We start from the raw sequence: 13830 nt of genomic DNA, 5'->3' as shown, positions 1-13830 counted from the left end.
CTAAGCCGTTCCTCATAAGGCATTGTTTCCAGGCCTTTGACCATTTTGGTTGCCCTCTTCTGGACACGTTCCAGCTTGTCAGTATCCTTCTTGAACTGTGGTGCCCAAAACTGGGCACAGTACTCCAGGTGAGGTCTGACCAGAGCAGAATACAGTGGTACTATTACTTCCCTTGATCTAGATGCTATACCCCTATTGATCAGATGGGACCACAGCCGTTTCCCTAAGGTGGCACATTGTAAACGTGAAGCATTCCTGACAGATGCCTGCTCCGTCTTTTCTTGGGAAGGAGATTCCATAAGCCTCTCAGTTGTTTGTTCCGGTGAGCAGCTCAGTTTAAATTGTCATCTTATAGCACAGACAGCATTGCTATTGCTGCTGCTCTCAGTAGATCGAGAGAACAATTGCTCCCTTCTATAACATTATTTTTTGTGTTTGAGTACAGTATTATAATCATCTTGCAGCCTGATCTAAACACGCTGACTTTCCAACAAGTTCTCAGTGTGAATGCTCAGAACTGCAGCCTTAACTGGCTTTTCTGAAATACCTTAATATTTCCATTTGCCCACATATGATTTATCTCCCTGACCTTTTCCACTCTCATAACTTTCTCGAAAACCTCCCCAGTTTGTTGACTGTCGGTGTTATTGGCACAGAAAGTTCATGCTTTAATGCTTTGCTTTGAGACGCTGCCTTTACTGATATCTGATGTATTATGCATTAAGCTTCTGACACAGTACGCCCTGGGAAGGTTCTGCCCTGGAAGTTGTCATCTACATGTTCTTTATAAAGTAAATGGATTACTTTCAATCAGCTCCTGTGCTGATTTGGATCAATGCAACTCCATTTAATTAAACTCCACCAATGAAGAATAGAAAGGGAATGGCTAATGGCAAGCATTACTTTAAGCAACTTCACTTAATTGTCACTAGTAACCAGGAAATCATTTTCCACCAAATTTAGTGGGGAATAACTACTCTAAAGGCTTAGGCACTGAGTCACTGAGAAGCAGTAAATTAGAGTTATCACCTCACAACCTAGACTTTTAAAGTACAGGCAGCTGTGGTTCCTCTTGTGAGGAGCTACAGGGGCTACTGGCAGTGCTTTTTTCCCTTTAAAAATGTTTAGGGCAGGCACCCCCAAACTTCGGCCCTCCAGATGTTTTGGACTACAATTCCCATCATCCCTGACCACTGGTCCTATTTGCTAGGGATCATGGGAGTTGTAGGCCAATACATCTGGAGGGCCGCAGTTTGGGGATGCCTGGTTTAGGGGTACTCTCATTTTCCTACTCATATTGAAATACTGCCCTCAATGAGGTCAAACTTAGATTCACTTAGAAAAAAAGCACTGGCTTTGGGAACCCTTGGCTCTCTGCACAGCTGGCCCCGTAGGATGAGCCATCAGGCCTACAGGTTGGAGCATATTCCTAGCGAATAAAGGATGGTCGGCCTCTCTCTCATTCAAGACTGGCCACTATCTCTCCTCAACAGAAAGTAAATGCTTCCTTTTCCGCCTAGGACTTTGCCTTGATGATGCAAGGTCTTGGCCTGGTTTCTGGTCCTGACTTCACATGAGAACCGTGATTGACAGGAATGCTGTAGCTTTCTCTGTGGTAGAAAATCTGCTTTTCATGCAGGAAGTCTGAGGTTAATCTTCAGTATCTCCAGGTAGGGCTAAAAAAAGTCTCCCAGTCTGAAATACTGGCCAACCACTGCCAGTCAGTGTAGAAAATACGGAGCTCGATGGACCAATGGCACCAGTATGAGTGGGATGGATCCAAGCCAGTTACAGCCTAAGGCAGGAATATACTGTAAAACAGGGAGAATGTCTTGCTGAACACGAGGCTGCTACTTTGAGGAAACACCCCTTAGCTTTGAGCTATACCACCAGGCGCTGGCTGAAAGTTACAAGCTGCCCTGGTTAAATGCAAAGCATACTCTTATTTGAGAAGTGTTCTCAAACCTATCCATTCTTAAGGAAATCAGCCCTGAGTGCTCCCTGGAAGGACAGATCGTGAAGCTGAGGCTCCAATACTTTGGCCACCTCATGAGAAGAGAAGAATCCTTGGAAAAGACCCTGATGTTGGGAAAGATTGAGGGCACTAGGAGAAGGGGACGACAGAGGACAAGATGGTTTGGACAGTGTTCTCGAAGCTACGAACATGAGTTTGACCAAACTGCGGGAGGCAGTGCAAGACAGGAGTGCCTGGCGTGCTCTGGTCCATGGGGTCACGAAGAGTCGGACACGACTAAACGACTAAACAACAACAACAACTGTTACAATAACTACAATGGAAAGGGCCTCCTCAGTGGTGGCACCCCAGCTGTGGAGTACCTTTCCCAAAGAGGCTCACTTGTCACCTTTCTTGTGGCCTATTCGATACCAAGTATTTATTCAAAGTGCCCGAGGCCACACACATGAAAGTCATGACAACACGTTCAAAGCTAAAATACACAGCATAAAAATAACAGAATAAAACCAGACTGGTTATCACAACTTGCCAAATGTTCTCCAATGAAAACCTATCTGAGTAGGAAAATATATCATACACATGCACTTTTATTTGGTTGTAAGTTGCTTTGGACTGCCTTGGGCACTAAAGCAACTAAAAATTTAATCAAATTATTTATTTATTTATTTATTAATTATTATTATTATTATTATTATTTCTTGTTTTCCAAAGGAATGAATGAAATAAGTATTCATTTCTGTTATACACACCGTGGAAATGCTACCAAAGGCAAATCATTCAACAGAATACCAAAGATGACCAGAGCAACTCTAACAATTCAGACACTTGCAGAAATACATCTGTTATCTCTGTCCTACAATCCTAAAACAGGCTTGGCAGACATGATCAGCTATAATAATAACTTTAATAACTTAACTTCTTTCAAGAGTAAGAATCATATTTTTTTTCCTAGCTCATCTGACACATGAACCATCATCTCTCAGACATGAAAGCATTTTGCAACATTTCCCAAGATGCTGCTTTAAGATTCGCTTTTTAAAAAATATTCTTTTGTAGATCATCAATGACAGCTAGCAGTTTGTCTTGGCAAATTTTCCGTTATGATGTGGCTAAAACATAAATCCATGGAATCTTGGGGAAAAACATGGCCTGGAATTACAAATTACACACCACTAAAGAGTCAGTGCAAGCAGGTCGTGCAGAAAAGCGTCCAACACGAGCACGGTGAATTTAAAAATCACAGTGTGCTCTCTCTCACGCACTCTCTCGGTTTCCCCTCGGTTCTCTAATAATTGCAAAACAGGGAAATCAAACAAATGGCCTGTCAAAAAAATTGGCAGTAGAAGAAAGTCCTCATTTACATTCTAAAGATGGTGTGTGTTGAAATACCAAGAGATAAATAAAACCCCTGTACATTTGGGGATTGTAAACTAAAGCAAGTCTGAGTGACTTGTGTCCCAGCAAGCCAAACACAGCATACTAGTCTCATATTATCTTCTATAGGTGCCTGACACACACATACCCTGTATTTACAGCCCCAGATAAGCAGCAAAATCAGGCCAGTTATTGACACAGCTAAGCTGCATTTGGCTTGAAAGATTTCAAGTTGTGCTGCTTAATGATGGTCATGGACTGGTTGGGCGCAGGGGAACGGTGGGAGAAACCAGGTGGGGAAGCCCCAAGGGAAGAAGGCTCCAAGACAGGGGAGGGGGGACGTAGGATGCTGAGTGGTCAGAGGGAAAAGACTGGGGAAGGAAGTGTCAGAAGCTGAAGAGGTAAACTGGGTTTGCTGGGAGAGTCTGTGGCAAAGAGAAGTCCAGAATCAGAAGCAGGAGAGGGGGGAGGCCAAGAGGCAGAGAGGAGTCCAGCTGGTGAAGAGGCACAGGTGTCTCCTCCTGCTGCTGCAACAAGCTCCCCTCTCTCCTGGTCTCCCAGAACCAGGAGAGGCGTGAAGAGGGCAGAGTAGTTAGCTTCACACAGGCATAGTCTCAGATTACTTGGGGGTAACCCTGGGGAGGACAGGATTTAGGCAGCTGTGGGGAGGCAGGGACCTTCAGTCTTCACAACAAGACCTGCTGGAGATGAGTTGCTGTGCTCATTAGACATGACACTCCTGTGCAGATCCCGTTTTTGCTAATCAAGAGTTAACTCCAACTTACTCAGTGTAATTTACTGCTGACTCGCTCCTGTCAATGATACTGGCAAAGGGGATGAAACCAGGTAACTGGTAGAATGTGTAAAGCACTAAGAGGGGCACTATTCTGAGGCAGATGTGCTTTTATCTCCTGCCAGTCAAGAGCTTAGCAGACTACATAAGAAGAACCCTTAAAGTGTAGTCCAGCATCTTGTTCTCACAGGGGCCAACCAGATGCTGATAGGAAGCCCTAAACCCCTCTTGTGGTTTCCAGCAACTGGTATTCAGAGGCAAACTGGACTGACATGGCCCTGAATGCTCCCTAGCAGTGGACCATCACTGATCCATGCTGGATTTGTCAGCGACTGGACATTTACTGCCTTATTATCTCAGTGGAATTTGGGTAAGTGGGGGCATAGAAAGAGCTGCTGGGTGGTTGTTCTTATGTCCCCTGGTGTGCAGTTTCAGAAAGGTTTCAGAGACAGGCCACCTGCAGGCATGTGCAACAAGGAACGCTGCACATTTAACTGTGGGATAGGTGTTGGGGGGGCAGGGAAAAGAAGACGGTATGTTTTAGAAGTATGGCACATATGAAAAAACACAGGAATCTAGCAAAATCTTATTGACAAAAAGGAATTTCTGATTAAAGAACAAGCGAGAGAATGAATATAAAAAAGAATACGATAGAAAAGGGAAGTGGGTGGCGCTGTGGGTTAAACCACAGAGCCTAGGGCTTGCTGATTGGAAGGTTGGCAGTTTGAATCCCCGCGACGGGGTGAGCTCCCGTTGTTCGGTCCCAGCTCCTGCCCACCTAGCAGTTCAAAAGCATGTCAAAGTGCAAGTAGATAAATAGGAACCGCTACAGCGGGAAGGTAAACGGCGTTTCCATGTGCTGCTCTGGTTTGCCAGAAGCAGCTTTGTCATGCTGGCCACATGACCTGGAAGCTGTTGACCAATAGAGCGAGATGAGCGCCGCAACCCCAGAGTCGGTCACGACTGGACCTAATGGTCAGGGGTCCCTTTACCTTTATGATAGAAACGCAAAATAAATAAGTGGGTATAGTGGGTGATAGAGAAGTCAGACCTGGCCATTAACAAGTTTTAGACTGGAAGAATTTGACAATAATATCAAATAAAACAACCCAACTTTGCAGGGAGTGCCCAAAGGGGTAGAAAGTAAACTAATGCTCTCTTTAACAGAAATATGTATAGGATTGAAAGACAAGAAACAACTTTAACGTTCAGATAAATGCCTGCATGATCACAAAATCCATGTGGTTCTTTTAGAGATGCAACCGTTTTGCACACCCCTGGGAATGGGGCTAACTAGCACATGGAAGGTACATGAGCTCAATTAATCTTGGTGCGCTGCAAGGTCTGGTGAGCATCAGCTGGGTGCCTGGTGCCCATAGCTCTGTTACTGCCCCTTTGGAAGTCTGTAACTCCTTAACTGCCATTTTATTGGTCGATAAAATTGTAATCATTGCAGAAGCAGCAGGACGGGGAAGTGGGGAGCAAGGTAGAATTCAGAGATCTTGCCAGAAACAGCAGTGGGTGGCTCTAAACCGGTCTGTGAACACAACACATTTGGCAGCTTGCATCCAAGATCAAGCCCTGCCAGTTCCAAGTCTTGTCCTCAGGTTGCCCCATTAAACAAGATACCAAAGATGCAGGAAGGAAGTCGCTATGGAATGCTCTGGTCTTAACAGCTCACAATCTATATATAACAGAAGCCTCTCCGCCTGGGATTCTTCTTCGTGTTACAATTGGTGGGAAAAGACAGCGTTATTTCTGAACCAAGGACACTACAGTATGTGACAGTGGATTTTGACAAGCCATACAAGGTTATCAGGACACCTGCAAGGATGATACAAGATCTAGCAAGAAAACCGTAGGAGAGGCAGCCAATGGAATCGCCCGTGATTAGACTGAAGGGAGAAATGGTGATCATTTTACAAATAGTAGAATGAGTATTGCAGGATGTAATATAGTAGCTCATCCCTTCCACTGACAATAGGACAGGAAGCAGTGAGTTACAGGAAGGCAGATCTAGGTAGAGAGCAGAAAGTGTCCTTTGGATTCAGTTTTCATAGTCCAGATAGGTAACTCTGTAATATAATGCATAGGCAACATAATATTGTGATTACAGATCATTCAGTCTCACAAGAATATGTAGCAAGCATATTGCAGACTCTCCAAGTGACCCTATTTTCCAGGGACATCCCTGATTTAGAGGAGACGTCCCGGTTTCTGGTTTGATCCCAGAATGTCCCACTTTTCCTTAGGATGTCCCTATTTTCACGGGAGAAATGTTGGAGGGTATGAAGTTATCCAACCTCCAAGCCATCTGAAGGCGATCCTTTATAAGGAAGGTTTTAAAAAATGTTTCACGTTTTGTGTTTTTATGTACGTTTGTAGCTGCCCAGAGTGGCTGGGGCAACCCAGTAAGATGTGTGGGGTATAAATAGTAAAATTATCATTATGGAATGAGACATCCCTATTTTCATTGGAGACATGTTGGAGGGTATGGTATTGTCTAAACCAGCGAGAATTTAGGACTATGTTCCCAGCTGTTTTTAACTTATAATCACAATGGAGAACAAGCATTGGAACAGGGAGTGTTTAATCCCCACCCCCAGTGTTATTTCCCAGCTGAAATATTCTCCTTACAGAATAATAGAATTGTAGAGTTGGAAGGGACACCAAGGATCATCTAGTTCAACCCTCTGCGATCGTTTTCTCTCCAGCAGGGCTAATCACAGTTTGTGTGGGGGGGGGTACCAATTTTAGTGGGGGAGCTGTTCAGCATTCCCCTCCCCTAGCTGATTTTAAGGGTTTTTAAAAACTACCTTGACCCTTAGATTACATGCTGAAATAGAAGTAGAGGAGCAAAGCCACTTCATGGCACATTCCAGTTACTAACAAAAAGCATTCTGCACATGCTCAGAAGTTTTTCACTTATGAGGGGGAGAAACTGAGTCATTGTTTGGGGATCCTAACTAGAAGGTGCACATATAGTTTAAATCATCTAACTGATGTACTGTGTTTTTTATCTCATTTTATATTGTTTTGTTGTGTTTTTAAAGAATCTGGATACCAGATTGGGGGGCCTTTTGGAAGTCAAAAGGCAGATAAAATTTTTTGCAGAATGATAATGACAATGACGACAACAACAGCAACAATGATTTTGCCTTGAGATTCCTGGATTTTCTGTAAGAATTTGGTATTTTAGAGATGCAATACAATAATTTTACTTTTCTTTGAAAGGAGGAGGATGTGATACTGTTGCTTCCATGGCAACTATTTTTTTTAATTAAAGGAATATGCTAATTGCCCGTTTCAAATGGAATGTAAAATTGCACTTTTACTAACAGTAAATAACCTAAATCAGATTTTTAAATTAGCCATCAGCTATCATTTCTGTAATTCCCTTTCCTGCTACATACATATTCACTTATTATGGCCTTCGAGCAAAAACTTGTTTATTTATGTGTGTGTGTGTGCGTGTGTATATTTCAGCTGGTTCAGATGTTTAGCAGGACTTTATGTCCTGTCTTATTACAGAAAACAAGAGTGAGGCTCATACCATTGGCTTAGATGGGACCAACTGCAATTAGTTGCCTCTCCTCCGCTCCCCAAATTGAGTTCATCAGTGGCTATTTTATAATTTCATTCTATATAAGAGCAGGTACCTTAATTTCCTTATTTTCCTCTTCCTTCCTCATCCATTGTCCTTTGGCATTATAAATATATTATATAAATATATTACACTTAAATTGATTTTTTTAAAAAATGGCACATAGTCTGATAGTCATAATTCCAAAGGACAATGGATGAGGAAGAGGAAATTAAGGTACCTGCCCTTATATAATATAATAGTGAATAACTGTAATCCTGGTTTATTTTCATCAATTGTTAATCCACATTAAGCCAGAATTCCGTTTCACATGCCAATGCCGTAAACAAGAAGTGTCTCATCTTACATCAGTCTGCCCAGATGTTAAGATCCGCAGCGGTGGCCTGATTGGTTGAGCTGCCACCCTCCATGGTTCAAGACGTGGTAGCATGTGACAGGGTCTTCTCCGTGGTGTCCCCCAGACCTCCCCTATGACATCTGCCTTGTTCCATCACTATGTTTTTTGATGATTGGTCAAGTTGCACCTCTTTGGTCAAGGGGCACCTCAGGCCTTGGGCTGAATTGACATCTTCCCTCCTCCTCTTCTTCCACCTCCAATGTTCTCCTACAGTTCTGTGCTGTCATTTTGTTATACCAATACTGGTTGTATTTTTCTGGTTTTTATACTATGATTTTAATTGTACATTTCTACTTATTTTAATTCTTACATTTTTTTTGACCCACCATCATGACCAAGTAGACTATACAGGGGCGTAGCCAGGATCAAAATTAGGGGGGGCAAGGGGCAGGAGGGGAGGGGCCACAGCGGAAATGTGGGCGGGGCCACGTGGCCTGCGCCTCCCAGGTCTTCCGAGGAGGCGTGGAGGACGCAGCCACAGGCTCGCGTTCCCGGCGCGACTCTGGAGCTTCGCGCCGGGAGCGGAAACCTGGGGCTGCCACACTGCTGCGCTCCTCAGCCTTTGCTTCTAGGGGGGCAATTGCCCCCTCCTGCCCCCCCTGCCTACGCCCATGAGACTATAACATAAAATAGTAAACAAATAAATAAAGGGAACCGTGGCTTAATATGAGACAAGATCTTCACACTGAAACCATTAGGAATAAGTCTTTGGCCTCAACACTTCTAGTTCACACCCACTATTCCTATCTCTGATCCCATGTGCTTGTGATCTTGTATTCAAGATCTACCGTAATTCCAGGGAGGCAAGAATGATGTTGTCTCAAAGCAAGTCATGAATGTTACAGATGTTTCAGCTGAGATTCGTGCTCGGCGGCCACAGCTGCGGCGCGCAAAGTCGGAGGCCCTGGTCCAGTTGCTGCTGCAGCACCGGAGAGCGCTGCACGGTAATGACATCGCGACATGACGTGATGACATCATGTCACGTCACGACATCACTAGGGCATGGCTCAGTGCGTGCCGACGTTGGCCACCCACAGTGGGGGGGCCCAAATTGGTGCCCCAGCCCTTCTGCTGCTACTTTGCTTCATGCTAAGCCATGGTTTCGATCAGGGTGTCATCCAAACCCATCCTTCTAGTTTGTCTCTTCCAGGCAAAGCACAAACTGTAAGCCGAGAACAAAGTTTGGTTACAGCTTATGGTTTGTCTAAAGCAAGAGAAATTACGATCCTGGGGTTGGACAACATGCTAAGCCAACCATGGCTTAATTCACAATGTCTACTGGACTCCATTAATTCTAACTGTTCTGTTTAACTTTAAAGGAAATGCATAAGTAGTACTGAATTTGTAGTTTTCCCTTTTCTTATTTTCTTATAAGAAATAATAGCTTATCATAGGTGAACAAATCAAATGGACAATAGATTTTGGGGGAGGGGAAATTCTTCCAATAGGTATCAACTAAACTGCTCCACACCATGAATTCAATATAAGGTGTCCTGGGCAAAATATAAGCACCTCTTTCCACCTGTATATTCCCCTGAGCTCCCATCTAAACAAGCACATGACGGTGGTTTTTCCTCATTACACCTGGTGCAAAACATAATTAATTAGCAATATAATGATAACAGCAGCACTGACCATTTTGCTGTGTTTGTTTCAAACACTTTAAAAAAAATGACAGTAAGGCTAACAAGAATAATACCACAGATGAGCAGAATAATCACAGAAAGTTTACCACACCTGAGGTGACAATTTAATGTGAACTGTACCTGAGGGCCCAGTACACGGTACAATTTGGCATATTTCATTATGATCTTCACAAGGCATCATCTGTTTGAAACTTTTAATAACTAGCAAGCTTTATCTCCTTCTCCCAGCAGGCCACCTTTCCCACTTTTACTGTACCATTGGAAGCGACTGTTCTGTGGCTCCTTAGCATTCTTAGCAAGGACTCTAGGAGTCAACTTGCAATTCAGATCTGAAATTCAGGCATCACCTATTTTTCTGTCTGCTACTTGCCACATGAGACACCTTAGTTTTATGTTCTGTATGAGCAATCTCCAAGATCGGTCATAGTTCCCATTTCACAGAACTATAGGCAGAACTCTAGTGAATTGCCGATGTCTATCAAGTAAATTCACCAATGGGTGAGGATAGAAACAGAAGAAGCTGCCATTGGTCCATCTTGCTCAGTAATGTCTACACCAGGCACCCCCAAACTCGGCCCTCCAGATGTTTGGGGACTACAACTCCCATCCTTACCTAATAGGACCAGTGATCAGGGATGATGGGAATTGTAGTCCCAAAACATCTGGAGGGCTGAGTTTGGGGTTGCTTGGTCTACACCAGGCATCCCCAAACTGCGGCCCTCCAGATGTTTTGGCCTACAACTCCCATGATCCCTAGCTAACAGGACCAGTGGTCAGGGATGATGGGAATTGTAGTCCAAAACATCTGGAGGGCCAAAGTTTGGGGATGCCTGGTCTACACCGACTGATAACAGCTCTCCAGATTTTCACATAAGAGTCTTGCATAGCACTACCTGGAGATGCCTGGGATTGAACTTGGAATCTTATGCAAGCAATGCATGTGGCTCTACCATTGAACTATGTGCCTCCCTCAAATTTCAACCCAATACTTCCAGAACCCAGGCCTAATATGGATCACTGTAGTTCAACATTGTGTGGCAAAGAGCATGATGGCGGAGTTAAGAATATCATAGGTTTGCTACATAAACCTCCATTAACCTAGAGTACAAAATGGAGCGGAAGTGTAAATAAATGAAATAATTGCTTAAACGTAAAATGTATAGCCAAACCATGGAAATTAAGGCATCAGTTTCTGTTGCAATCAATAAGGCACTGGTCTGGAGATATATCTTTAAACACACACGTGTTCATGCAAGGTATTTCTTACACACACACACACACACACACACACACCTTCTATACCATGAACCATTGTGAACATTTATAGCCAGCACTTCTGTAGAATATCAACCCCACTGGAATAGTATAGGTTTCTGTTTCCTCAAACTCTCCAACCAAGTACTGTACAGAGCTGCAAGCTCACTTAGCACACTAAAGACTGTGGCTTTCTTTAGGTACCAAATGTTGCATGGAGGGGGCATCCTTGGTAACATTTTGACACTGAAACTTAGACCTATAGATGCATTGCAGAGGTTTCCAACCCTCACATTTCCACCTGTATCCAAGCTGAGCAATACACATTTGAAAGGAACATCTAATATTTAGTCAGGTAGCAAGACATGTGTCCCTTCAAATGGGTGATTTGTTATATGAGACTATGATATTCAAGAACTGTCATTCCAATTACCTACACGATGTTATCGGTCACATTGCAGCCAATGTGAATTCTACGTTCCCGTTGTAGCTTGATGTCTGCGCCAGCTAATGTACACACTTAATGGGGTGGAGTATGGAGTCAATGGGACTTAATTCTGATTAGACATAGATAGGACTGTCCATGAAAGAACCACGGTAGCACACTCCCTTGCATGTTGGCTCAGAAACAAATGCATTACTGCTGCCTATTATCTAGGCATATTACGCTGTTGATCATTATTCAAAATTTTTATATCTCTGCTTTCTTTAGCAATGTTTAAGGCAGCATAGGAATGTAGGGAGCTGCCTTACACTGACCTATATACCAGTGGTCCATATGGTTTACTGTTGACTCTCCAGAGATCTTTCCTAGCCTTACCTGGAGATGCCAGGGGTTTCACCAGAGACCTTTTCCATGCAAAAAATACCACTGAATTTACTGCCGCGGCATATTTATTGGGGTGTAAATGTCACTGGATCCTGCGGGGATTATTTCTGAGCGAGCTTGTCCAGCATCAGGCTGCTTATCTCTAAGGAGCTACAACGCTCTTTGATGTGTAATCTGCCAGGAAGTTCTTTTGGGCGAGACCGAGACCCATTGATATGAATGGGAACTGCACATGGGCACTGAACCACTGAGTCTGGAAGTCTGCTTGCTGGCTCCTCTTCTGAAAGTGAAAAGTTAAGAGGGGACGCTGGCTGACTAGGAGATCCCTTAGACAATTCTAATACGATTAGAGAAGAATTTTATCTAAGCATGCTCATAAATCTTCAGATTTCCTCCCTTCCACAAACCCCATAACACAAGAGTTCTGTGACATTCCAAAGCTTGCTACGTTCTCCACACACAAACACAGCTAAGTCACTGGAAAAAATAGCATTAGAGCCGGTGTGGATTTTGCAGGCTTTCCTCCCCTCCACCCCGCTTGTATCCATTATCGAGAAATGTCCTTTGCACGGCACTGCAAGCTGCTTCTATATTTATAATGCACATATGACAGCGGAGAGAGACCTGGAAAGGACTGGCCCTTTGCACAGTTAAAAAATAAATAAAAATAAAGCATGCAACCTTGTTTCCCTTTCAGATCCACGGACAACCACACACAACAACGCACGTGGCCAACGCTGTGATTAAACACCACCAACCCATTGATAAATCAAACACGGTATAATAACGCCAGTGGAGGGTTTTGGTTTGTTAAAAAAAAATACTTACTCCTAAACGTCTGCTCCTTATCTTGACATACCCTTGCTTCACTATGTCGTTAAAATTGGAAGCCATCCTGGGCGGAGGGAACAGAAGGAGCGGAGTTGGAGCAAAGTTGCAATGCAATCCAGTTTGGGGCTGTGGGCTTGGCTGCTGCTGCTGTGTGTTGGTGTTTTGCTTTAAATCCCCCCCACCGACCAGCCTTCAGAATATATCCTCCTCCTGACCCAGAAACTCCCCGACAAGTGTTTTGTTGCTGCTGCTATCTTTAAAAAAAAAAGGAAGGAAGGGATCCACTTGGGAAGTGAGAGGAGAAGAATCAGTGAGAGACGGAAGGCTCTCCTGCTGGATCAGCTGACGAGAGAGGCAGACAGCTCGCAGCTGACTGGCTTGTGCGATGAGATCAGAGAATCAGCCCAGAGAGAGCTTCCCCCTCCCCGGTTGTGGGCGGCGAGATCCGCCCTCACTCGCTGCCTGGGTGAAAGAAATGCTACACTTCTATATAACGACGCCTGCTTGCCCCCTTCCCTCTTGGAAAGCGGGTGGAGCTGCGCCGGGAAAGAAGGGCTCGCGGCTCGCCTGATTGTGGTCCAGGGATGAGGATAGCTGTGGACCTCAGTCCAGATGTTTGCTGGACTGGACTGCATCTCCCATCATCCCTGACAGCTGGCAATGCTGGCTGGGGTTGATGGGAAATGGAGTGCCTCTGGAGGGCCACAGGTCCGTCCGTCCCCCCCCCCCGTCCTTGGCATTAGAAGAAAATGGGGGCAAAGAAATCGGGGTTTAAGCTGGAGCTCATGGAGACTTTGCGTTGGCACCTAATTGGTAGTAGCATCAAGGGTGAACTCCTGGAATATGGGTGCCCCTGAGCAGATGCAGAGGGCGTTTCTTCCATCCCAGCCAAGCTAGAGAGGGTCCCAGCTGTTAATGGTGTCCTCTATTCATTTGTTCGTTCAAATACAAAAGTGTATCGTTTGTTATACACAGGTGCTGTTATTATTTTGTAGTGTATTTTGTTGCTCTTTCACCTGGTGGATAGCGAGAAGAATTTCTGTTAACGAGTGGCTATGTAAATGCAGGGCATAAAATACAGAACAAGTACCTAAAATGTACTAGGCGCCGAGTAAGAACAAGAATAA

The 13830-nt window shown here is 44.2% G+C and overlaps 1 protein-coding gene across 1 annotated transcript in view; it reads right to left on the bottom strand.

Annotated features, from left to right (window-relative positions):
• DOK5 (docking protein 5) overlaps positions 1-13039 on the bottom strand; it is a 56834-nt gene extending 43795 nt beyond the window's left edge. Inside the window, exon 1 of the mRNA XM_035124059.2 lies at positions 12701-13039. Coding sequence (XP_034979950.1) covers positions 12701-12766 — 66 coding nt within the window. The 5' untranslated portion in view covers positions 12767-13039. The remainder of the gene's footprint in view (positions 1-12700) is intronic.
• Between the last annotated feature and the right edge of the window lie 791 nt (positions 13040-13830).

The sequence above is a fragment of the Zootoca vivipara genome, chromosome 7 (genome assembly GCF_963506605.1).
Source record: "Zootoca vivipara chromosome 7, rZooViv1.1, whole genome shotgun sequence".
Classification (NCBI taxonomy): domain Eukaryota; kingdom Metazoa; phylum Chordata; class Lepidosauria; order Squamata; family Lacertidae; genus Zootoca; species Zootoca vivipara.
The sequence above is the reverse complement of the archived record's forward strand: the minus strand, read 5'-3'. Positions and strand labels throughout refer to the sequence as shown.